Source organism: Cynoglossus semilaevis, chromosome 16, assembly GCF_000523025.1.
Source record: "Cynoglossus semilaevis isolate Cse_v1.0 chromosome 16, Cse_v1.0, whole genome shotgun sequence".
Taxonomy (NCBI): domain Eukaryota; kingdom Metazoa; phylum Chordata; class Actinopteri; order Pleuronectiformes; family Cynoglossidae; genus Cynoglossus; species Cynoglossus semilaevis.
In genome coordinates, this window is record NC_024322.1 from 2,999,167 (window position 1) to 3,024,336 (window position 25,170).

Below are 25,170 nucleotides of genomic sequence, written 5' to 3' on the forward strand. Positions count from 1 at the left end.
TATATATATATATATATATATATATATATTTGTTTGTTTTTACAGAATGTTGCGTCTTACCTCAAAGGTATTTTTCTTCTTAAGTTTTCTCTGGAGATGAAACACAACAACATGATAACTGAGTTTTGGCATCTGTAAATTAAATTAGTGGCAAGGGAAGCTCATCTACAGTATCTCTAAAATGTCTAAAAAGAATGCATCGAATGAGGTTCCTTTGTTGCACAAACCAACACGAGCAACTGAATCAAATCCATCGTAACATGAGTTCAAATGCATTACCTTCCTATTTGTTGGTTCAAGCTCCTGATAAAGATCTGCATTTTCCGTACCCACTGGCTCCTGTTCAGCACAGTATCACTCAATAACTGAAGAAATCATTTGAAGATTACTCATTTATCTTAATAATATCAAGTAGAATATTCGTACCCGTTGTGAGTGAGATTCATCCTCCTGTTTGAACAAAAACAAACGTCTCAAATAACTCTGGTTTACATTCCCAAATACATTCTTTATTATTACTCCGTATGAATACTGACACTTACAGGTCCTCGCTTCAGTGAAGGTTGAGAGCTCAACTACAGAGACACAAACACAGTCCACAGGTCATACACCTGACACTTGGTCTTCATCAAGTTCTGTACTTTTTTTTTATTTATTTTTTTTACTCACCTTTTGTTTGAAGAACAGTGAGGTTACAATGATACAGTAAATAATCAGGAAAGTATCCAGGACATAACAAATGGACACATTTGTGTTCATGTTGATGGCTGCACAAGAAAAACAGAATAAACTGCAGATCAGCGCCACAGCAAAAGCTTCTTGTCTACATACATTTGGTTTTATTTTCAAAGGTAGGTCGGAACCCTTTTGGTAATTGTAATGTTTTTTCACTTGTTTCAGTTCTGTTGTTTTCCTTTAGCCACAAAGGTGGTCATTTGAAGAAACAGTGCCCCCTGCCTGTATTCTCCCTCTACTACTCGAACATTTTGAGCATTTTTGGGTGGAAACGTTTACCAGTACTAAAGACGATAATGAATACTAAAAAACAAACAAACAAATAACACGTGTGATTTTTCTTTGTAAAGTTTTTTTTTTAAATTCTTAATTAAAATTGTATTTTTCGAGTATTGTTGGAGGTAAAGCTTATAACTGGAACTAGAACTCTCCCTGTATGAGATGAAGAGGGAGCTACATCTTTAAAAATAAAGAATTAAACATGAGTGAATATAAAAATATATCACATATGACTGTGAATATAAACTTTTTTAAAAAAGCAATGAAATGAAAAAGCAAACATTCAGACTAAATGTCCCGATGCTTTATACACTTTGGAAAAATTATTATTAGAATTAAAATTGAAGAAAAAAAATTAAATGCATATTAGTCTATAAATATTCCCTGCTTCACAAATGCCAGACCACAGCATAATTACGCAACACCCTTAGTACAACTGTTCTCTGTAGTGTTCTAATCTACATACAGTATGTTGCAATTTTCCATATACAGGTGTGTTTTCACTGATCACTGAGTGAGCGTGAGTGAAAGCATGTATGTACCCGACAGAGTTGGACCTGTGAAACAGGAAACCTAGGTCTCTTCCTGTCAGTGCGGTGGGCTGTGAAGGCCCATTATTGTCACACTGTGGTTGAGGAAAAAAAGACGGTGCTGTGAGAGTCACATATACACCTGCGTAGTAATCCCAGTTCAACCAGTGACATTTTGGAGTAAATATGGGCATAAAACAAGCTGCTGTGTTACTGTTTATATGTATGTCAACAGACATCAGAGGAAGGTTTATGTGATCTCTCCCTCTCCCTCTCTCTCTCTCTCTCTATATATATATATATAGACAGTATATATATATATGAGACATATAAACAAGGCTATATATATATACAAATGTAATATATAGGTCTATAAATTAAAAAAAATAAAAAATAACAAAGCTATTCTTTCCACAGTTTTCATTTCTTAAATTACGGATTTCTAAAGAACTGCCTCTGTTTTTATATATATAAAAAAAGAATGATATTTGAAATTTGCCACTTACTGATACAGTAATCTGAAAAAAAAAAAAGCCGTAGCCAAAGAAGTGGCGCAAATAGAGATTACAGAAGAGGAACGGTAAACATCATGTCCAGGAGTCCAGTGAATGTCCGTAAATCACCTTCTCAAATAGATACAAAACGATTGGTTTATGTGTTTATATAAAATATAATAAATACAATGTGTGGAAAATACTGCAACATTGTAGTACTGTAATAGGATCCATAATTTTTGCTATGAACGAAAGAAATGTCAATCGAAAAGTTGGTATATATAATAGCTCTCACTAGATCATTAGGTCTTTTGTTAATTTGCTTTATTTAAATCATAATGAGTATCTGTAAATACTCGGTGTACACTGAATATTGCACTTAATAAATGGTAATAGGGTTTTTTTTTTCAAAAGCCGCCCTTCATTGACATATGTTTCTATAGAATCCAAATAAATATTGACTTGTAAATTAGAGGAGTCCCGTTCTGTCTGTCCAGCAGCTGAAACTGCTTCTATTTACTTCATTATGTTTTTTTGTTTTTATGTTTTAAAATATATAAATTTCTATCATTTTTCAAGCAGAGTTAACACAATAATTTGGTTTATTTTTTCTATCCTCTCCACACATTGTTTTAGAATAAAACTACTGATGACTCTGTTGTGAATAAATCACCTCGCCTTCAAAAGAATGCCTGTGTAAATATAGATAAAATGAAAATCAATAAATGGAACAAAATGGTTCAGTACTTTTCCCAACACCCAAAATGTCTTTCACACTGATATCTTTAAATGCAAAAAAAAAAATTGAAATATTTTACTGACTTTGCAATGGTGAAAATACAACAGACAACTTTTGTTCTAATAAAAATTATACTTGCGAACTTGTGCCCACTGTCGACACTTATTGGATGTTGTTCCCTTGTCTTCTCGTGTAAAGCGCTCTCTCTTGAATTACAGCTCTCTCAGCACATTTCTTATATAATCAGCCATCAGTGTTTGCTGCTAATTTAACGTTTTGTTTCCAGTGTGATTGACATGATTTGGACATTTTCTTTAATGAGGCAAGAGACCAGAAGGTGCATAGAGGTGATCCACTTAATATTGTATAAATATTACAAATCCACTACCAATATGAATGAATGTATTTTTAATCCATTTTTTTATCAGTGTTGAGTGTGATGTGTGACCACCAGAAATGGTTTTATTTGACTGTAGATAGTCTGGACGGCAGGATTTTGAGTTTTGAAATCATTATACGAGAAAAAAAAAAGTATTTCAGAGATTATAAGGCTACTCTAAAAATATGTCTAGTTTCTATTGTGTATTTATCACATAATAAACAAAAATGCTACATATTCTATAGTACAAAATAGAAATAATATATATATATTGTTTTTTCTAAATGTCTGTGCAGTTTTGCTCTGGTGCTAAGATGTGATCTCTGCTGCTCACTTTAGAGGCTATCTTATAGATTTTAAAGCACATTAGTGGTGGTTAGTGGTTTGAACCAAGAAGACACAAGAAGACGTTGGTATAACCTAGTATCGGAGTCGCAGACAACTGTTGCTTTGTGAAATGCAGCTGTTTTCATGATTAAAAAACATTCTTACAAATATAAGGTTCAAATATCTTTGCGTCAAGACTTCAGTAACAATCATTTGTCCATATAACTGGGTAATCCAGTCTTACACCTTTAGCTGTAAAACAAATAACTTTGGTTAACAGAAGTTAGAAAATCTAAAAGCTACTTTCTCACCTGTACAGGAACCAGGCAGCAGGAGAAGAGACAGTAAAAACACCTGTGTCCTTTGTTTCTCTTTACACAAAGACACAGTTTTTGATGGCGTGCCTTGGTTGCTCCCCGTAGCCTCAGTCGGTTTGTCTCCCTTTGCTCTGATCACAGGAAGTAACAGAACTGACAGCAGTGGACTCGTTCTCGTTAGAGGCAGCAGAAACTTTCCATCCACGGAAAAAGACGTCTCATCAACTGTGAAGCTTTTTCGCAGTTTTGTTTTTTGCCCAGAAAGAGTTCGCTCTGTAATCTCATAGTGGGCAATAACATAATCCTGCTTATTTTTTTTATGTTATTTTATTGAAGAATCACTTTTTGCTGCTCTCGTTCAGGGTTCAACACAGCAGGAGATCCACTTATAACTTGGCACTGGTTTTGGTATGCTTCATGTAATGGCAATAAGTTAGTTTAGTGCCAAGGGACTGTTCGTTAGCTGCTGGAATTGAACCCCTGATCTTATGGAGGAGGGTAATTCACCAGTTGAAACAGAAGATGAAACAATTTGGCCGACTTGGTTCACTTTGTTAGGGTTTCACCTCAGCTATGGGTTACCATAGTCTGTGTTTTCACACTATCATACGTTACTCAGCAGAGCTTTAAAAAACATAAACCACAGATGAGGTGGTACAACGTTTGGACAACTACTCGTTCAAAAGGTCAACTCATGTTTGTCACTCATTATCCTGCTGATAATGACTTATGAACGTGTAACCTTCACATCTTTACAAAGAGTTAAATGTGACCCCAGTTGCCTAATCACACTGGTCTGTGAATCTATTGAACTAACAGATAACCGGGGTCAGGATAGATTGCACCAACAGGTGACTTTATTTTGACACTGGCCTGCAAAATGTTCACGCACTTTTGAGGCATGACCCACAGGACCTTTAATTAGGCAAGCACTGACCCTACGTGTAGGTAACCTTTAGTTTTAATCCAACACCCCAGCTTAATCTGAGAAAATACCAGTGGCAATATAAGAAACAATATCTCCTTCCAACCACTAGGTGCACTCTATTAAAAAACGCCTTATTTTTTATTTGATGCATTTTGTCATCAATTTTGAAATTTCATTATGTAAAACAACTATTATTAACTACATTTTTTTCTTTTACTGCATTTGTATAATCCACATCAGTCGACAACCGGTCTGTAAACGAGCTGTTTGTGTAGCAGCTGAACACGTGATCTTCTGGCCGTTTCTTAAAACGTGTGTCACATGACGGTAGTGTCAGTCTCTGTTTCTCTGGCGTAGGGGCTGTTTAAACTCTGGACTCCGAACTACAGTAATACCGGAGCCCGCATTTGTAAGAAGGAAAAGCGTTAGCGGCGCCCTGAAATTTGAATTGCAAAAGTTGCCATTTATTTTCTTTTTTCGAGAAAACCACAGGCTTTTGTGTCCTTGGCTCCTGTTGTTGTTGTTGTTGTTGTGGCGGCGCTAACACTAGCTTAACCCGTTAGCACTAGCATCTGTGGCTAAAGCTATAGCTAATCGCAGTGATTGAGCGGTGATACAGCCGCAGAAACATGAAGAAGAACGGCGTGCAATCACGGTGGAGCCTCGCGGTGACGCTACATTTGCTTTTAGGTGAGTCTCGATGGTGTTTTTTAATATTTTAAACAAAGCGAAGGCCACTGTTGGTCAGGCCCGAGGGACCTATGCAAACGATGCGGAGAGTTCAACTGAACGTGAGTCAGTGGTTTAACACTGCACCAGTTTGAAACCCGGTTTAACCAGGTTAGCTCAGTCTTGTTGGCCTTGTTTTTATGGGCAGCCTGACAAAACGTCTTTGTTTGGAACGGAGATGAAACACATTTTCAAACAAACACGATTCCAAAACTACCAAAAAAGTTAAATCAAATGAAAGGGTTTATTTATTATTTTTTGGAAAGAACAGAAATACGTTTCATACGTCCTTAAAGTTGGAGTAGGCCTTTTTGTCACCTTTGTGATTTCTCTTCGGAGCAACTTGGTCATGGGATCATCGCCAAAACGTGTTTACGATAAACAGTATCTGTTTAATTACTATACTTTACATAGAGTACATAGAGAACAAAGGCGTTTCATTCATTGTCTCTTCGCGTCTAAGTGAAAGCTGTATTATTTTATTATATAGATATACCTATATATCTTATAGAGATATACCTATTTCTTTTAAATGGGTCAGAAACGTTCATTCCAGGTTTTGGAAATGAACGATCTTGTGAAATACTTGGTTTTATCTAATCTTACCAAAGAGCAGGTTTTGCAAGAGGAGACTCAAATGTGGAACTAGGTTATTGGATAGAATGACTCGTATCAGGAGCATATGTAGGCTTTATTTGACAAATCACAGCATTTGGTTTCACACAAGTCAGATTTGGACTGAATTCATGTTTAAGTTAAATTACCGTAAGGTTCTTTGAAATAGAAGATATGATAAAGCATTTCTTCATCAGTCACCGGTTCAAACGCTCGAAGTGATCATTTCAGATCCTGATCCTGACGTGTATCATCAAATCATTGCAAATACATTAAATGTATCATATTGCATCATTAAGTTAAGTCAAGTTTTAGCTTTTACTGTCTTAAATGTTCTGTTTTTAACCAGCAAACTTAATGTATCTAATCTTAGTTGTCAGAACTGAAAATAAAAAAAAGATATCTGTTTCAATTTGAGTCAGGGTGAATGTGCACCAAAAGACCAGAGTTACAACAGAAGTGCTGAATTCAGGGAAAAAATTAGAAATTCCAATCACACTACAGAGACCGTGGACTTTCACCGCCAACCTTTGTTCCACTAACAAGATGGAAGAAGTCTTGTCAGGACTTAAGTGTTGAAATAAGAGACTGCAGCGGTGTCAGTTTTCATGATATTCCATTGTCAAAACAAAGACGTGCTATCAGTGGTTGAACAGAACAGATGCAGTAAAGTTCTATAAAGCTGTTTGTTTTATTTTGCATACAATTAGGACCAACCAAGAAAACCATTAAAATAAAAGGTCATATGTGTAAAAGAATGGACTTATTTGCCAAATCAAAAACCAGCCGTATCACTTAACTGCCTTTTAAACCCCAAAAGTAGATCTGACAAAACTACATTTTGTCAGATCTACTTGGTCTGACAGAAACTTACCTTATAGTTTCAGCTGCAACTTGTGAACACATTCTTGGAAAAATAAGAAGAACAAGAGTTGAAGAAAAAGGCTTTTTAAATGTGATAAACCAATATGAAAAGGAAAAACCTTTATATGTTCATGTCGTATATTTTATATCAGGTACGTCACTAAAATGTGCTTACTCTTCACAGCAGCCATTGTTCATCAGGGCTTTGCAACTGTTGCCCCACCCACAGCTGCCCCAACAACAACTGCTGCCCCACACAAAGACCCCAGCAATCCTGAAAAAGGAAACTACGTGGTCAACGGCAAAAACGACACGGCCTGTTTGCTGGCAGCCATTGGCGTCCAGCTCAACGTCTCCTTCAGCTCTGTGTCCCAGAACCAGGTGCTCAGCCAAACACAGGCTCTGCAGCTCAACAATAAAACCAGGGTTTTCAGTTGAAATTAAAGCCAACTTTTTTTTCTCTTCAGACTGTACAGGAAGTTGTTAACATACAGCCAAGTGCTACAAACAGCTCTGGTTCATGTGACACAGACAGCGCCTCCTTGCGGCTGATGACAACAGACGTACAGAAAACCAACCTTACCTTTAATTTCACCTTGGTCAGTCACTTAATAATGTAGCAGTATTTTCTGTTTTAACCTGTACTTCTTTAAACTACCACTAGAGGGCATCAGAGCCCTACTTAAGCTGTTCTAACGTTTTTGGCGTTGACTTTCTTCTCCAGAACACCACGTCCAACAAGTACTATTTGAGTGAGGTGGCTCTGTCTGCTGCCTGGCCTGACATGAAAGGTTAGAGGTCATTCAGATATCAACCTTTTTTTAACTTTGGTTTTACAGTAAATATACTTCATTGATGTCTAGTTTTATGAAGCAAAGTAAACCAAAAATAACCCAACTCCACGTCTTGTCTTTTGACCTCTTGTTCTGTCTACTCTTTTAGACCCTGTCTCCGTTCGTAACACCTCTCTGGACTACTTGAGGGGCTCCCTGGGATACTCTTACATGTGCCGAGACAAGCAGACACTGTTTGTCTCCAAGGATTTTTCCATGAACATCTTCCAGGTTCAGGTACAGCCGTTTGGTTTGACTGGAAACCAGTTTGGAGCAGGTAAGGAGGTTCAGTCCATGGGGTTGTTTTCTTGTTTCTGAGTCAAATGGTTGAACTTTGTCTTCTTTGGTCTCCCAGCTGAGGAATGCCAACTGGACGAGGACGACATGTTGATCCCCATCATCGTTGGAGCAGCTTTAGCAGGTCTGGTCCTGATTGTGCTCTTGGCCTATCTCATCGGCAGAAAGAGGAGCCACGCTGGCTACCAAACCATCTAAGGTGGCTTCATCACTCACTTGCCCCCGTCATCTGGGGCCCTATCCATGATATTAACCACTGTTTAATGAGACTTTACCCCCCCCCCCCCCCCTTCTCGCCACTTTCATCTCTGTGTTCAGTAATGCAACTCTTTATCATTCTATCAGATTCTAGCTGCGCTTTCTGAACTCATCCAAAGGGAAATTGTTTAAAACAAACTCTCTACTGATGCCACCTAAAACAGAGGGGTCGCTCAGAGGGTCCAAAGCTTAATGGGGTGGATATGTCAAAGGGATTGTGGGATATGAGGGAATCACTACCACAGCTTCTCTTGATCTGTGACGTTATTCAGCTTATTTCAGCTGTGTCATTTAATTATGTTCTTATTGTAAAGGGAATATGTTCAGTCGTTCCACTTCAGACAGAACAATCTGATGTTTTTATCAAAACTCATACGAAACAAATTCATAGGGGGTTTATTGTTGGAGCAGCCTAGAGGTAGATTTGTGGGCTGTAATAAAATGTCTTTCATTGCCAATTGGTACTCAATATTTTATATGTGGACATGCAACCACAAAGTTCATGGGTGTTGGGGACTCTCTATTTCACTTTAAGGTTTGTTACATAATAATTGTTTACTTTGGGATATTTGGGCATGTCTGCAATGTTGTTAACTATAATCATTTAAAGGTACAGTTAGGGTAGATCATCTTATGATTATGTGCATTAATCAAAACCAACTCAGTAAATCTAGCTAAAATGAGATAATATCTTGGGATGAAGCTGCCACTAACAAATAAAACTTCATAAAAAGGGAAGGCATTGGACCAGGCCTGTAACCATGGATCATGTGTTTAAAAAAAAAAAAAAAGAATACAGTCAAGCATTAATGGCAACTATATGTGGTCACCATGTGTTATTTAAAATATTGACTTTGCCTTCAATTAGGTAATCTCTTGTCGGTGCAACTGTTATTCTCAGTTATACGCACTTTGTACCTTTATGCTTTGTCTTTTAAATACCCATCAAAGAATCACATTTTATTATACCAGAACCTAAGCTTCCATTTGTTGCTATCTGCATTACGTCTGAGAGAAAAGCCTACCCAGGCCTCACAGTGTTTGTTTCAATACATAGTAACTTAAGTCGTTACATTAATATTTCTGATCATTGCAGTGCATTTTCATTTTCAAATTGTAAAAACCTCGACTGCATGGAGACACCAATTTGCACCAATTCAAACTTGTGATTTGTTGTAGGCAGGTCTGTTGGACACCAGAACAGCACCGTCAGGTGTCTGTGAGTTCACATGGTCATGGGGGCAAGTAGCAGGTTTCTCCAACTTGAGAAGCTGATACTTAACCATTGTCTCCATGGTTAAGTGTCAGCTTTTTCTAATTTGAATTCAACAAATTCCTTAGACATAAAATTTTATTTTAGTTGTGTAAATATTTGTGTTGTAATAAAAAAAACCAGTCCAGACACTGGTATCCTACTGGTTTTAGGTCAGTAATGGAACAAACCATACATTCAATGATCTGTTCCTTTGTTATATCCAGTTCCGTATAACCACAATCGTCCTCTAGTAATGTGTACTGACTTGGCTCACACTCCTTTGTTCAGCCTGATTATTGACTGACTTGTGGGTTGGTATGGCAGGATTGATGCTAAATGTAACTAAAGGTCTTCTGGGCGCTGCTTCATATTCACTGTACAGACATGGAAAGTGCACATAAGTAAACCCTATTTCGTCATAGACACTACAGCCTCCATTTTGCGTTCTACTGTTACAAACGCGACACGTCAGAATTTGCATAAACAATCTCAACTAGTACTGTTGGTGTAATGTAGGAAAAAAAAGCTCAGGAGAAGGTCAATGTTGTTTTGTTTATCCACTACTTTGTTCTTTTCTTTTCTTCTTTTTTATTTTTTTATTTGACTTTGGGCCCATGTGGGATTTTGTTTTTGTTTTTTGAAGGGAAATAAGTTGCACAAAAGTCCTGAGGAGATAATAATGTAAGAAAGCTCCGTGTGATGGTTATGAAAATGGCCATAATGCTTTGGTCAGTGGTCACCAGTGCCTTCTTAACTGTGACATGGACAGGATCAGAGTCAGGGCAGACTACTTCCACTCACTCACTGAGAAACTGACACTCGTCGAAGCCGCCTGCTGCCATGTTTGGGACATTTCCTGTACTGTCATTAATATGAATTGTGTGATGTAAAAGGAGAAGGTAATGTTTCTTTTCCCTTCATCTAAATATGTGTAGTGATTTAAAAATTTGTTTTAATAGATTCATTTGAACTGTTTTCTAAAGGAGAAGGTCAATAAAAGTAAACAAACGTGAAACTTTACCTCTACGTTCCGAGTCTTTCGTAAAGTTCTTTGGTTGTCACAATTAACTTTGTCACAGGTGATTTTTGTAGTGAATGGTGTCATTGCATTGTATTTTAGTTATTTTGTTCCGTTGTTTCGCTCCATTCAGCTTGTACTGTTAACTTGTACGGTGGATCTTTAAATACAACTTTTTGCATGTATTTAAATGCGCTTTTAAAACCGTCCAACTTGGTGTGTGTCACTGATCACTGGAGCTGTTGGAAAAATCAGTTTTAAGACAAACAATGGTACATTTCCCACATTTTGGGATCCACCACTAGGCCATGAATTTACAACACAAACAGTTGTTCAAATTTATTTTTAACAGTTGAGAAGTAAAATATTTAGCATTAGTACATCACCTATATTTACACGTTCTATGCCTACTTTTTAAACTCTTTGGTCGAGACAATATTTAATTTTGAATATATATTTATTCCTATTATGCGGACCCTTAAGGACAAGCCAAAAGTGATTTGTCATGGCATAAGCTTGGTCTGTCCCTATCTCAAGTTGGGTTGTAGCAGGAGGGGTACTAGTTATACCCCTGATGAATAAATAGAGTTGACAGTTATAATAGAGTTCCTCAGGGCCCAATCCCAGTTATTTTATCTTTTAAGATGTTTCTCATCTCTTTGTTTTAATTCAAAATGTAAAAATATCTGCCTTGAATGTGAGTGACATTTCTCACATGTTGATGATGTTTCATCAACAACACATAACAGCTGGAGCAGGTGTGAAACACACCTATCTACACAGTAACAAAGCAAACAGGAGAAATCCTATTACTGTATTACCACTGTTGTAGCTTTGAAGGATCCATTACTGCTACTGCATCCTGAAGTACTGGTCAAAGATGAGGTCAAAAAAAGTTCTCGGTTAGTTGGAAATCTCCAGGATATTTTCCAAATATAGAAAAATCCTTTTCATAGGAGCACAGGGAGTCCAAAAATATTAAGGTCGTCCGGATTCTTCTGCCACGATTTGTTTTCTGCATTTCTCTCTCAGTTTATCAACAGTTGCCATCGAGAGACTTCCAGGTTCTGTAAATATTTTCTGTAAAGAGAAGATTTGAGAGTCTGTCAACAGATTCTAAGGGTTAAAGTTAAAATAAGGGTTGTAAGCATTTACTCGTGTATGTACAAGCTTTGTTTACAGAAAACCTCTAATCCTCGAGGCAAACGGTTAGAAGTAGTTTATGTATAAACACATCTGAGACGATCCTGGTACATCTAAATATGACAATGATGGCCAAGATTAGCAAAGGTCCAGAGGGAATGACTGTCTGTAAAGCTACCTAAAGGCTGCTTTAGTCTTACAGTAGTAATAGTGGTAGTAGTAAAAGAACACCATTTTTAGAAACGTATCCAGGTTTATCCAGGTCTTCAGCTTCAGTAAAAGAGTGTAAGGTCATTAGCACTACCTTTTATGGTATGGAACAAAAACATCAATTATGTGTGGTGGATTAGTGCCCTGGGCCAAATTGGCCTCACCCCTTTTGTTTCCCCACTCTCTGAAAAACATCTCTTGTTTACATGAACTACGTTCTATTCAACTCTCCAGCACACGCAGTAGGTACGTACAAAAGCACAGGCACATCCAGTCATAAAATAAAAACCAGTCATCTCACCTGCATGAATGTGTGGCAGTCGAGAGTGAACGCTCCACAGGTGATGTTTTTGTAGCAGTCACACACGTCAGGTAAAGACCGAGCTCTCAGAATCTCTGGCTGGTGGTGGATGATGAGGGTCAGTGCGACACGGAAAAGAACCTTGGAGCCTTCGTAGAAAAGACAATCCCAGATCCGTAGAACTGTCTGTGAACATAACACAACAAAAATGACGTGTTCTAACTTTGAACAACAACAGCAGCAGCACAACGTTAAAGCTCACGTTAACTCACCTCAATTGGGAGGACATCAATGTAGAGGCAGATGAACCAGCGCGACACCACCAGAGTCCATATGCCGGGATACTGGTCCATGAGTTGTCCTACTGCAGGGGCTTTGACCTTCACCAGCTCACCAAGAACCTCCTGGTCGGTCTTCAGTCCCAACATGTCAGGACTGTAGTAGTCTATGAATGAAGACGTTTTAGGTGCGGGGGAGGGGGTGTGTGACAGGCGTTCAATTAGCCAGTTGGTTCCACAGTGGTTAACTTAGTAGTATATATGAAAGATAGTTTATATGTGTCAGTGGTTTTGAAGAAAACACAAACTTAACCTGGAAGTATTCTGCCCAACAACGCATCAATGAGCCAGAAGGACTTTTCTTCATCTTTGGTGATGATGATTAAGTAGCCTACAATAAAGTTCATGCCCTGGAATTTAAAAAAAAGGGGGATACAGGTAAAGACACAGAGTCAATACTTTTACAAAATTCCAAAAAAGAAAACATTAGTCCCTTTGGAATAGAATAAGTGTTGTGACCTACAGTATCCCTTTGTTTAATTAAGACTAACACAAGTTGTGCCAAGTTATTATAGTAATCTGTATGTCAACAGACGATATGTCCTAAAGTAGAGGAGATTAGTGTCTCATCTTGACTCTACGACTGTGTCCTCCTCACCTGACAGTACCCCACTGCTTTGTTGTGGTGGCCGTAGGCCAGCAGTACGTTGCGCAGCTCCCTCTGCAGGCTCGGCTCCCTTTTGCTCTGGAAGAGGATGTTATCAGGAAACGTTCTGTTCATATCTGTCAGAGAAAAATACAGACGTAATCAATTACAGCACCAATATTGTTATGTTTTGTTTTTTTCGAGAAAGCTTGCCATGCTTTTATTTTCCCTGTAACAGAACCAGTAACATATTACACACTTATACCACACGGCTTTAGTTATTGGATTATGATGGATAACATATGACAGGAGGTGTAGCGGAACCATCTGGTATCACCTGCGTCAATAGTGTCCCTCAGCTTGGCGTCGTGCTCCACAGCCAGCAGGGACTGGTAATAACCCGGGTTCTTCTCCAGGAGGTCTTGGGCGCCGCTGGCCACCATCCAGATCCTGGCCCGGTGCTCATCAGGGACGCCTTTACGCACAAACCTCTTCACTTCCAAAATGACAGGTTTTTATTTTTAGTAAAATGACCGAGGGGGGAGACAGTGTAGATACAGTAGTACTACTACTACAGTACATGTGGTACCTGTCAGGTTCCTCTCTATGAGGGGCTTCTCCTGAAGAAGCTTAGACCACCTCATGGACCTCCTGTTCAGGATAGCACCGTAACCAGTCATCATCTCGGTGTACGACTCAAAGTCGCGTCTCCTGAAACCGTAGGAGTCGATTCTGCAGGGATGAAGTCAACGTGGTTAGCACTAAACGTGGACTATATATAAAAACGGACACAGTGATCCAGTCCAGTCCAGTCATCCTGTCCACATAGATATTGAATCAGAGGTATTTGGTTCCTATTATGCCTCTTTATCTGTAGCATTTCCAGTTCCTTTTTAATGTAAATAAAAAACTAAAGGTATGTGCTGTAACACAGAAAAAACTAAAACTAAAACTAAAGGTATGTGCTGTAACACAGCGCATACACCACTAATACTGCAAATCCTGTCAGTATACAGGGTCTATATACTGGTGAGCCAGCTCTAGTACACATTTGTTTTGCTCTCACGGTCAAAATATAATATACACTGCGGGCCAGATTTGGCCCCCGGGCCTTAGTTTGACACGTGGTATAGAATATATGGCATGAGTTTGTGTGTAATCTGAGTTCCTCCAATTGTCCAAAAGCAATTAGGTCAGTTGTTATGAGTGTGACTGGATGTTTGTCTCCGTGCTGTATGTGGTCCAGTGATGGACTAGTGATCTGTCCATGGTGCACCAGTCTGAGGAGGACCAGGCAGTGAAGAATATATTGATATTGATTTGTAACGTTGACAACCTAATCAAAGTTTCCTTGATGATCGCATCTTTCTTTGGAGGCTTATGTTGCCCATCTTAGTGTAAATGCCAGGGGTGTCAAACATATGGCCCACGGGCCAAAACCGGCCCACTAGGGGGTTCAATCCGGCCCACTTGATGAATTTTGAAAGTGAAAAAAATGCACAAACACTTCATGATTGTGATGTTTTGTCAAATTATATTTCATTAAATATGAATATTTATGTCCCTGACGTTCCAAACCGAAGCAGATCCTCAAAGTGCCATCGCTAAAAAAATAAAGTGAAATGTGTCAGATATGTATTAAATTATTGACCAACTGGAACTTATCTAGTGACATATAGTCTATCATAGAGTATAGTACAACACAGAGCTGAAGTAGAGTCGATTCCCATCATTGTCAGTGGTTGTGTTACAAACAGGTCTGCACACCTGTAAATTATGGCCTATAACAAAAAACAAATGATTGTACAAAGAACCAACGGTGAGGGTCACTTTACTCCCCTCCCTTTCTTCTCCTCTTTTCCTCCACACTGACAGCAGACACTAACAACAGCTTCAGCTGGATAAAGTTTCTGCAACAGGGAGATCAAATACCCAAAGTACACCACAGCTTAGGTTACAGTTACCTTTGAATGGCGTAAAATGGCGTAAAATGCAAAGGTTTTTTTACACATGTAACATCATGAAAATAGATTTCTGCTGAGACTGGAACTGCTGTTGGTAGGCATATTGGTAGGCCTATCGGTCAAACAAAAAACACAAGTGGAATTTAAACATAGAAGAAGAGAAAGGTGTCACTCTGTAGGTAAATTAGAGGAGACTTACTTTTCATGGCCCCCTGTCAGGGTCTGAGCTGTGTTTCCTCTCTTTTCCTTTTCCATCTCGCCCAATGAGCTGCAGACAACCAACAGCCGACACAGTGGAGGCTACTCCATTTTCATCACCTGGAAAACAAGTGGCTGCTGTCAAGGTAAATAACACAGTGTCCTGTATTTTCCAGTGTCTCTGACAGAGCTTAGTGAGGGGAGGAGCCAGGACAGGGAACGCCCAGGTGATATCCACAGGCACCAGCTTCGTTTACATGAAGGACTGCGTGTTTGATCTACACCTGCTTGTTAGTATTTGGGTATTGCAGTAAATTTCAAGGTAACTTTGCCTTTTGCAAAAATTAGAGTGTGCAGAAATCATAAGTCATTTTTACTTGTAGCGATGAATTTACTTTATCTGGTAGCGACGTTTCTGTGGTACACCTGGTAGATGGCAGTAATGCACCACTAAAACCCAAAAAAGGAAGAAAAATAGTAGTAATTGTAGTAGTGATAAAAGGAAGAGCGAGTTGACAAAATGGAAGGCTAGGTAAGACTCCTCTTTATCCCACTCTGTTGTGGTAGATAAATTCACAAACATCTGTTGGAAAGTGAAGTAATTACATTTTAAGTTACATTTAAAGTTTTAAATATTTATTTATTTTATATCTTCTACCACCTAATCCTTACCAGGCCTGTAGGGGGCGCTGGGGCCACTTACAGTAGTTCTTAGGCCTTTGCAGAGCCAGATATGTAGTTCATAGTAAATACACACTTGATTAGAGTTGACGACAGATGATTAAATCAGAAAACCAGTCACTTTTTGCTGTGAGGCAAGATCGCTACCCACACAACCACAGTGTGGCCGTGTGTTTTACTCATCTTGACTTCTTTCTCTTTTTTTTTTGGTTTCTGTCTGAAGCTGTTTTTGTAATGAGTGAATTTCCCTCACAGTATTGTTAAGTACTTCTCCTAAATGGTATTCACTTCTTCTTGACTTTACTTGTGTTTTGTTGCACCACCATCTCATCTACCACAGTTTTGTCTTTCATTCTCTGAGTTTCTCCACCTTTCTGTGGTTTGTGCAATTGTCCTCCATTTCATTTGACATTCAAATGTGGCTGCCCTGCAGTGTCGGACTGAAATATTCAGCTTTCTGTGACATTGTACTTATTTTGCTATGACAAAAACGCCTAATTCACAACAATATCTATCTTTGTCTTCATAGGAAAATCAGGTGATCAGGTGAAGCTCTAAATTAACCAAAAGTTAAAAAAAGCTTCATCTCAGAGAAGCTGTCTGACTGCTCTATTTTTAAACAAATTATATTATTTAAATGCTGCAGACGGAACTTGCCTGTAGGACAGTGCTTGTCAAATGTAGGACGTGGGGACCCCTGGTGGCTCATGACGAGTCTGCATTAATAAACGTCTTTGCTCGGTTTTGAAACCACAATTCATGAGTCATTTCTATTTTTATAGCCTAGATTCAAAACATTTTTCTCAAATACGGTTTAAAAATATAATTCAAATTTAAATTATTCTCCGTTACATAAGCAGTTACTATGAAAATAGTACTTCAACATTAATGTTATACGTTAAAGTAAAGTAGTTCCTCTAATTTTAGGCCAAGACCTCCCAAACTACATAAACCTGTGACCTTCCTTTATTTTATATAGTCTTGACTTAGTTAACCATGTTTCCCCAAGCATGTAGTTTGGACGCCATTAAGATTTCACGATTACTTGATATCACAATTTTATTGCGATATTACGCGATACGGTAAATCGATCGAAATGTTTCCTGAATATTGCAGAAAATATTGCGCCGGAACTACAGTTGAGCGCAACTCAGGAACGGAAACAAAGCAACACCCGCGTGTGTCGCTGTGTTTTGGCTGCTTTCAAGTTTAATGAGAGAGGCGTGCACAGGTGTGAAAACGGCAGAAAATAAGTTATTCTTCCCCCGAAAAAGCGCATTAAATCGTGTGGGATTATTTTGGCTTTGGGAGAAATAACCGGGCATTAAAAGCATGCCAGACAAAGGAGGAAATACGTCCAATACATCCACCTGCGGGACAACCACCCGACTTTGTTCAACAAAGTAAAGGTAACTGGATTAAATTACGTCAATGTTTTTTCTAACGTAACGTTACGCTAACATTGAATTGCTAGCGTATCATTTGCAATTAGATATGTAAGAGTACGACACGGGTTCTCCTTTTCAGTGCAACGTAACAATTACGTAAATATCACGTGACGTTGATTGTTTTTTGTTTTTTTTGTTTTTTTTTTGTCGGACATTTCCAGTGTCAGTGTGCAGTGACCTGTAGAAAGAAAACACTATGTCGTCTGTTCACAAAGTCTCCAGTCACTGAACATTTAGCATTAGCTCCTTGTGCTTTCTGCCATCAGTGAGTAACGTTGGGCTTGTGCTTCCAGCATTATGGGATATCCGTTTTTTACTAATTTGTGTATGTCACTGTCATTTAGGCATAATGTAAACAAACTAAAATAATACATACATTTTATACCTGACCATATAACATTAGACAAATGATTTAAACGTAAACATCTGGTATTGATCAGGCTTGACAACTTAAGTAATTTAACCAATTCCCCAGGGAAAATTAATGATTGGCCTTATGCAAATAGTTACATAAATATACATAAACAAATTAGAAAAAATAAATGTTTGATCTATACCCCTCTCTAAACATAGGCAGATACTTAAGGGGTCTTAAACTCAATTGACCTGGGGGGCGGAGCAGCTGCCTCTGCTGTATCATCTCATTGGAGGACCAAAAAATAACAGGGACCAGGACTTTGACACACCTGTCAAACATTTTGGCTGTAGACTCCCACGAGTTTCCAAGTAAAATGTTGTAGTTTGCTGTCAACTGGCCACACAGGCATCATTGTGAATTCAGTCAATTAGAAAAAAACCAAGGCCTCATGCCATTATGGAAAAAGTCATGCTTTATTCATCTTTCCGTAAATGAACAATATACTTACTACTTACATGATGTGTCATCATTATATTCTGTTTTCACTACCTCCAGTAACATTGAACAGAAACGTGAACATTGAACAGACATGTATTTGATTGTTAAGGCTGACCCCTAGCCCCCTCCAGTGTCCTGTCGTCTCACCAGGGGACTGTGCGCTGCTGTAACATACGTACGTACACGTGTGCCATGCAATCCTGAAGCCCTTCCACATCTCACAGCATTGAATTTCTTTCAAATGCTGCTGACCTAACTCGAGACAGATTCAGCGATTAAATACGGAAACACGCTTCTCGACGGTTGTAAAGAATTTAATGACTGACGATAAAAACGTAAGGATGAATACTGTGGACGGGATTGACTTAAAGATTTAAGACCCACTACCAACCCAATTATTCCGACAAAAGAACGTCAACGTACAGAGGGAACTGTCGGTCGTTTCAATCATGAAACCAGCCCAAAGTGGAGCAAACAATGTGTTCAACATGCTTTCCATGAGAAGTTCATGATTGGACAGATCCATCAACGGTAAAACCAACGACAGCATCATCATCACTACCATCATCGTCTACAACATTGAGGCATCTCAGAAGAGATGTTAGCGTCTCCTGTACATAAAAGAAATCATCTTTTTTTTTGCATTTATAAATTCAACATATTTATATTATTCTTCATATAGCTCTCTTTGTAAACTGTCCCAATAGATACAGTATGTACAGTAAAAACTGCATTAATTCCGTTGGTGCTGGTGTCGTGAGCACGATGTCCCCATTTCGTGTTTGCGAGTGAGACGTTGGGACTTTAGCGCAGTCACTCGGAGCTTCAAATCAACCAAATAAAGCAGACTGGACAGAATCCAAGGACACACTCTCCGGTCCATTCAGCGATTAGACGTACTCTTAGGGCTGTCCACTTCCGTCGCTTGGAGCAGATGCCCGACAGATGCTTCTCCTCCACGGGCTGAGCAGAGGGGGGTCTAGGACTCGGAGAATCCAGCAGGAAAGACAGAGGTGAAGCTGGCGATGACCACGTGATGCCTCAGTCGCACGAGGATTAAATAAAGAGGGAAAAACAACGTCGTGGGTTGTGGTTATTGTCAGTTGGAACTCAGCTCCCTGAAAAAGGTGGTTTCCTGACGGTTTCAAGTGCTTCTGTTTATTTTCTCTCTGTAGTCTACCATTTTCACTTGTTTTTTTTTTTATACAAGTCTTAAAAAAAACTATCAAGTCACTGTAAAAGAAACAAGGTTCTGTGCGTCCAGAGTCACCCAGAGTTGGGTTTAGAGAGTTTTACGTTTTGATCCTGTTACAATTGGTCGCGCAAATTCCACAAAGTCATCTATAAGAACAGGCCACGCTCCTGGAAGAGAAAGAAAGAGAGAGAAGAAACAAAGCATTAATGTAATAGACATTAATTTAATAACAACTTTATTACAGACTTTAGTTTTACAGACTTCTCCTTTCATTCGACTTCTTACGCCTTATGTTATTTAAACATTCATTTCTAGACAGAGATTTGTCCATGTGGAATCTTGTTTCAATTCACCTTCCTCGTCATAATTTGACATGTCATCTGCAATCATGTTCCCAAAGTCCAACAATAAGTTCCACGTGTCTTTTGGGATGGATCGTTTATGATGTTCCTGTAACAGACCAACGCGGATTAAAATGCTGGTATAATTATGAACAAAAATCAACAAATATATTTGTATTTGAACAAATTGCAGTTCATCTGTGGCTTCACTGCAACTCACCAAAAGAAATCTATTCCAAAGGTCGAGGAACTTAAAGCGTCCTGATAGAACCAGGTTCCAGTAGGCTACGGCCATTTCCAAATCTGGACACATGGATGAAAAAAAGAACACTTGTTTAAACTATGAACATATACTTGACCAAAATGTTTTTTTTTGTCGCTCTTCTTACCTAAACCCTTCTGTCCAGGATTTTTGGCAAAGTTAAATGTGAACTGGTAGAAATCTTTAAACTTCCCGCTGTCTTTTAGCTCCTGTTCTAATCTTGGCAAAAGGGCCTTTAGTTTCTCTGGACTGTCACACCTGAAACAAACAGGTTAATAGGTGAGAATTTGTTAAAAAAAAATTGAGATTTTTGACGAAATATCCTTATTCTGCTTTCCTCAGCTTGTTTTGATATTCCTAAATATTAGACGTATTTATTTTCGTTAATTGAACTTGAATTGAAGGTATTTTGGACAAACTAATTATAGTTTCCCTCTTTCTATCTTTTTCTATGATAATCAGCTCTACCCAAAACATGACAGCTGCCTACGTGGACATTATCTGTGTTAAACAGATACATTAAAAATCCCAGTCACAGGAGTCTTGTTCAGATCAATTCAACTCTAACGCACAAAACTCAAAAGTCAAAACAGGCAGCACATTTGCTGAGTGGTTCCATGAAGACACAGAACACCCAGGCTGTGGTCGGCACGTCTATATATAGACGGCCTTTCCTCACAGGAGCAACATGAAGAGAGCGACTAAGCTCAGACATTTCAGGGAAGATGCCGTGTTTACGTACCCCCGACAAGCTCATCACGTGTTGCAGATGTCAACACTCACCCCAGCTCCGTCATTCCATCCAGGAACTCCTTTTTGCTGAACTCGCACTGAGTGGCAGCGCGAAACTTCCACGCGACCACCAGCACAGAAATACTGGCCGGGTCCAGTGAGAGGTCGTCACAAAACTGCTGGATCCCGTCGATGCCGATCTTATTCTCATCCTGAGGATCTATCATAAACATAAAGAGTGTTCGCATGAGAACAGACGATTGAAAACAGATCTTATGGAATTTTCAAACATTTTCCAGCTGCTGGGCTGAATGAGTTTGTTTTAAAAGCTCACTGTTTCACATTTCTTTACATCACTGTCATGTGTAATGTCATGTGATGATTGGATGGGCTGCACCTTCTGATGTAAGCGTCTTTAGTCCATGTCAAAGAAGTTTGGTGTTTGCTTATTCAGTGAACTCTAACAGAGACTAGTTAGAAATATGAAATATTTCATACTTGTCCCACTGTTGTAGTGACTGTAACTGACTGTGACTGCTGCTTCTAATCAGCTTTGTCTGGATTGTATCATTGCTAAATTTAAGTTATCACTTCTATTATTTATTACATTTTTAGTGAACCAGTTTTGACCATCACTTACCTTGTTGTGCTAACATTTAGCTAAAACATCTCTATTGTTGATCTTTAAATCGTTTTTATTTACAATTGACAATGAAGAAATAACATGCTAAACACAGGCCTTCTGCAACTAAAAGCTGCATTTCTCGGGAAATAAAGGGAGGTTTCGTGTTGACAGACAGTGTTGTTTATCCCAGTTTGTCTAATTCCACAATAAGACTTCAGTCTGGACATTCTGACTTCAAGGTGCTGCCACTGTTGAATTTGCGCAGCATTTACTTTGTATCTGAACTTGAATGTTTCTTGGTGAAAAACTTTAAAGTACCAACTGACTTTTGGTAATGTACTGTTAAGCTTGTATGAACAGCACACGGTAAATCACAGGTTCCTACTTACCTTTGTACCTGTTGTAAAGCTGCTCCAGCTTTTTCCGGTCTACTGAGGTTTTCATGGACTCCTTACAGTAAAGGTCTGGGTTCTGAAAGTAGTTGTCTGTGGCCACTTCTAGTTTCCAGTCATTCTGTGTGAGGCAGTACACGGCTGTCTTCTCCCCAGCCTGTGTGAAGGACATGAACTGACGTACCTTGTCTCTCTGCGAAGACTTGAGTTTATGCTGCACAGTGACAGAACAGGGACCGTCAGACACAGGTGCAATCAGAGCAGGGAGCAACAAGACCAACGCACAAACAGCCAGAGACACACAGACAAAAACAAACAACGACACAAACACATCCACAAGCATTCAGGCAACAGTGAGGGAGACTAAAAACACACTCTGAGACATATTCAAATAGTTACACTGTGACTATGACAAACACGCAGCACAGGGGTGGAACTAAATGCTGTGGTGATAATTATGTCCCCTCTAAAAGCAAGTGGACGGAGTGACGGAGGGGGATGTTGTGGATTCGTAAAGCACATGCTGTACCCCGCAGGGCCCCTCACATATCTACATTCAGAGATGTAACATGAGCAGGGAAAGGAGATGCCCTCACCAGGACCTGGATGTGCAACAAGTCTGGACTGTAACACTAACACTCTTGCAATACTACAAAATACTTTTTTATTTTTTACAGATCAAATGATTTAGTTTCAACAGAATATTTGTTTACAGCAGCAAATACAACTGGGGAATAATTCAGCATAGTTTTTATCACAATACAAAAGTTTCAAAATGCCTTTTATCTAAATATTGTACACAACAAACATTTAGGAAAAAAATATCCTGTTTTTCATCATGTATTTCTTCCAGTTTTCATGTGTATATAATTTATGTGTACATAGTTTTGTACATAGTTTGTACATAGTTTTTTTCCACAACTCCATTTAAGTTGTTAAAACAACTTTACTTTGTAAAGTGATCTGTAGAGTATACTCAGGGTCATAATATAATAATGCAGCTATTAAAGTGCTGCAATAAACTACAGCCAGGTTCAACAGAGCTCCCTTGTGATACTTTATGATTATATTTGGGCTATAAATTTATACTTGCCCTAAATTATTTTAAAATAAGTTAAAATTTAGTGGTAATCTTTTTTTTACCATGTTACTTTAAGGTACCTTTACAAAGTGCAGTGTCGGAGACCTTACCCTCCAAACAATGCGATGTTTCAGCATAGCTTTAATGGCGTCTCTATGTTGTACTTTAAGCAAGAAATAAACATGCAGAACATAGTGTGACTTATAATAAAGAAGTATAAAAACACAGAAGAGGAAAACTACAAAAACAGAGTGGAAGGCAAAGATCATTTTAACATTGCATTTAACGAACATTTCAAGGAAGCACCTAACTGGCCTGGAACCTTTGGATTGATCATAAAGTCCAGACCTTATTAACTTTATGGAGTTGCTACAAGGTTTTTGGAGAAACAACAATTTGGATGTGGTGTGAATCTTAAAGACTCATCATTTCAAAATATTGTTCTGATCAGCTTTAAATCTGTATCTTGTGCAGATAGGAGAAATTACAAAATTATTATTATTATTTTTTTTTTTAAAAAAGATGCCTGCATCCAGTACAATAGATTATGGACCTTGGTCAATGTCTCTGATGTAGTATGACAACAAACCACGACAATTTCTAAAATTAAGAAAGTAAAATCTAAAATGATGGAAGTCAGATGGTGATGTGCACTTTCTGATAAATTACATAACTTTAATGTAATTAACTTGACTTCTGTTTCAGATTAAATACAGGTAAGCCTTTGGCTCTGTGTTAAAGTGAAGGACCTGACCATCTCCTGTCAGCAGCTGCAGTGTCAGAGACACTTGTTCTGGCCAAAGGACTGAGCAGCATTTCCTGAAACCCGAGACTTTCCAACAACTGCTAATGACTTCTCCAACCGCGACTGTTTCAAATATGACAGAGAAGGATCATAATTGGGCGTCTGTCTCCTTTGCTGGTCGTTCGGTCTAATATTAAAACAGATAGAAGGTCAGAGGTTTAGCATCGGTGTTCAAACACAGCACCGGCTAATAACTTCTGCTGCTAACGCTAGCTAAGTTAGCCGGTGTGTGTGCTACTGACAAAGGTTTAAATAAAAAAACCTTACCGGGTTAGTGTGTCACCCCGTCTATGTTAAAGCTTGAAATCCACCCAAACGAACCCACTGTGTCCAGGGACTTAACGGCTCACAGTCTGAACTCACACACTGGCCAAAAAAGGTTCGTGTGTGGCTAAAGCTAGCTGCTCTCAAAATATCAACTGACCTTCCCTGTGAACAGCAGCAGAAAACAGCATAACTGAAGCACAGGGGGCTTAATAAGCAGCGACAACGCTCACATTAGAATCTAAATGTATCTTACGATAAAGCCCAGTCCGGGTGTTGTTAATCTCTATGTGTGTATTTGTTTATTTTTGTTACCTACCATTTTTACACCCGTTGTTTCACCAGTTTTGTAGCCCGACTGTCGTTCATTGTGCGCATGCGCGGAACAAATCAAACATATTAAAGCAGGGGTAAGGGAGTCAAGCTCATATCTCAGCATTAGGACTTAATGTGGCGCTGCTCCTGCATCATAGCCCATTTTAAAAATGTACATATTGTGCGTTTCACAATTTGATTTGCTATAATTTAACAGAGTTTTTCAAAGAAATTTATTTTTTCGAGCATTTAACTTTTTTGGGGAAAATAATCAATTTTTAGAATAAGATACTTAAGCTTCTTCTACTTCAACTTAAGCTTCTTTGGACTGTTGCTGGACCAAATATTATAAGTCCACATCTAAATTAAGTTGTCAAAGACTGGTCCCTTCTAAAATCTCAAAGAATAATATTTTCCACTGATTCTTTGGATAAAGTCTTTTCCCAGTGATCACCGGTGGGAGTAGGTTACATGTACCTGAACAGTTCATCAGTCCTGCACAGTAATAAATATAAACACAACTAACCAACTGCATCAAGTTAACCTAATCCTGCATGTTTGTGGAAGAGAACCATAATACCTGTTATATACACACAATCATAAAGGGACACAGGAAAAATATACAAACTCTTCACAGAGAGACCATCAGTTACCATGAATAATTCAATGCTGTGTGTTTGTTAATAATAATAAAAATAATAATGCAGGTCCAAAAACTTTTCAGTAGTTTATGTGGTGTGAAAATTAGTTTTTGTTGCTCAGCTGAGTTTTATCTCAACTCACAATGAATTTAGTCTTCAGCGGGTGTGGATAGCAAACGCAGCTCTGTCACTGAT

General features: G+C 38.6%; 3 protein-coding genes across 7 annotated transcripts; 1 reads left to right on the forward strand and 2 right to left on the reverse strand.

Annotated features, from left to right (window-relative positions):
* The first annotated feature begins 5,041 nt into the window (after positions 1 to 5,041).
* LOC103391683 (lysosome-associated membrane glycoprotein 1-like) lies at positions 5,042 to 10,379 on the forward strand. 2 transcript variants are annotated; one of them, XM_017039744.2, is made up of 6 exons: positions 5,042 to 5,418; positions 7,124 to 7,317; positions 7,404 to 7,535; positions 7,661 to 7,727; positions 7,879 to 8,046; positions 8,125 to 10,379. In XM_017039744.2, the coding sequence occupies exons 1-6, from the start codon at positions 5,358 to 5,360 to the stop codon at positions 8,262 to 8,264; spliced, it is 762 nt and encodes a 253-aa protein (XP_016895233.1). In that variant the 5' UTR covers positions 5,042 to 5,357; the 3' UTR covers positions 8,265 to 10,379. The 2 variants fall into 2 exon arrangements, with proteins under 2 accessions (XP_016895233.1, XP_008326268.1); XM_008328046.3 differs by having other exon boundaries at positions 5,044 to 5,418; positions 7,121 to 7,317.
* Positions 10,380 to 10,445: 66 nt separating this feature from the next.
* Positions 10,446 to 16,953, reverse strand: LOC103391685 (growth hormone-regulated TBC protein 1-A-like). Its single transcript, XM_008328050.3, has 8 exons — positions 15,339 to 16,953; positions 13,765 to 13,907; positions 13,513 to 13,671; positions 13,188 to 13,312; positions 12,843 to 12,939; positions 12,524 to 12,696; positions 12,252 to 12,437; positions 10,446 to 11,677 (listed from the first exon to the last, which is right to left on the reverse strand). The coding sequence occupies exons 1-8, from the start codon at positions 15,392 to 15,394 to the stop codon at positions 11,576 to 11,578; spliced, it is 1,041 nt and encodes a 346-aa protein (XP_008326272.2). The 5' UTR covers positions 15,395 to 16,953; the 3' UTR covers positions 10,446 to 11,575.
* Positions 16,954 to 18,278: 1,325 nt separating this feature from the next.
* LOC103391684 (DCN1-like protein 1) lies at positions 18,279 to 24,434 on the reverse strand. 4 transcript variants are annotated; one of them, XM_025064103.1, is made up of 8 exons: positions 24,339 to 24,358; positions 24,023 to 24,184; positions 21,867 to 22,083; positions 20,904 to 21,072; positions 20,248 to 20,378; positions 20,079 to 20,161; positions 19,871 to 19,967; positions 18,279 to 19,684 (listed from the first exon to the last, which is right to left on the reverse strand). In XM_025064103.1, the coding sequence occupies exons 3-8, from the start codon at positions 22,039 to 22,041 to the stop codon at positions 19,605 to 19,607; spliced, it is 735 nt and encodes a 244-aa protein (XP_024919871.1). In that variant the 5' UTR covers positions 22,042 to 22,083; positions 24,023 to 24,184; positions 24,339 to 24,358; the 3' UTR covers positions 18,279 to 19,604. The 4 variants fall into 4 exon arrangements, with proteins under 4 accessions (XP_024919871.1, XP_008326270.1, XP_024919870.1 ...); XM_008328048.3 differs by lacking the exon at positions 24,023 to 24,184 and having other exon boundaries at positions 24,339 to 24,434; XM_025064102.1 differs by lacking the exons at positions 24,023 to 24,184; positions 24,339 to 24,358 and adding an exon at positions 23,705 to 23,842.
* Between the last annotated feature and the right edge of the window lie 736 nt (positions 24,435 to 25,170).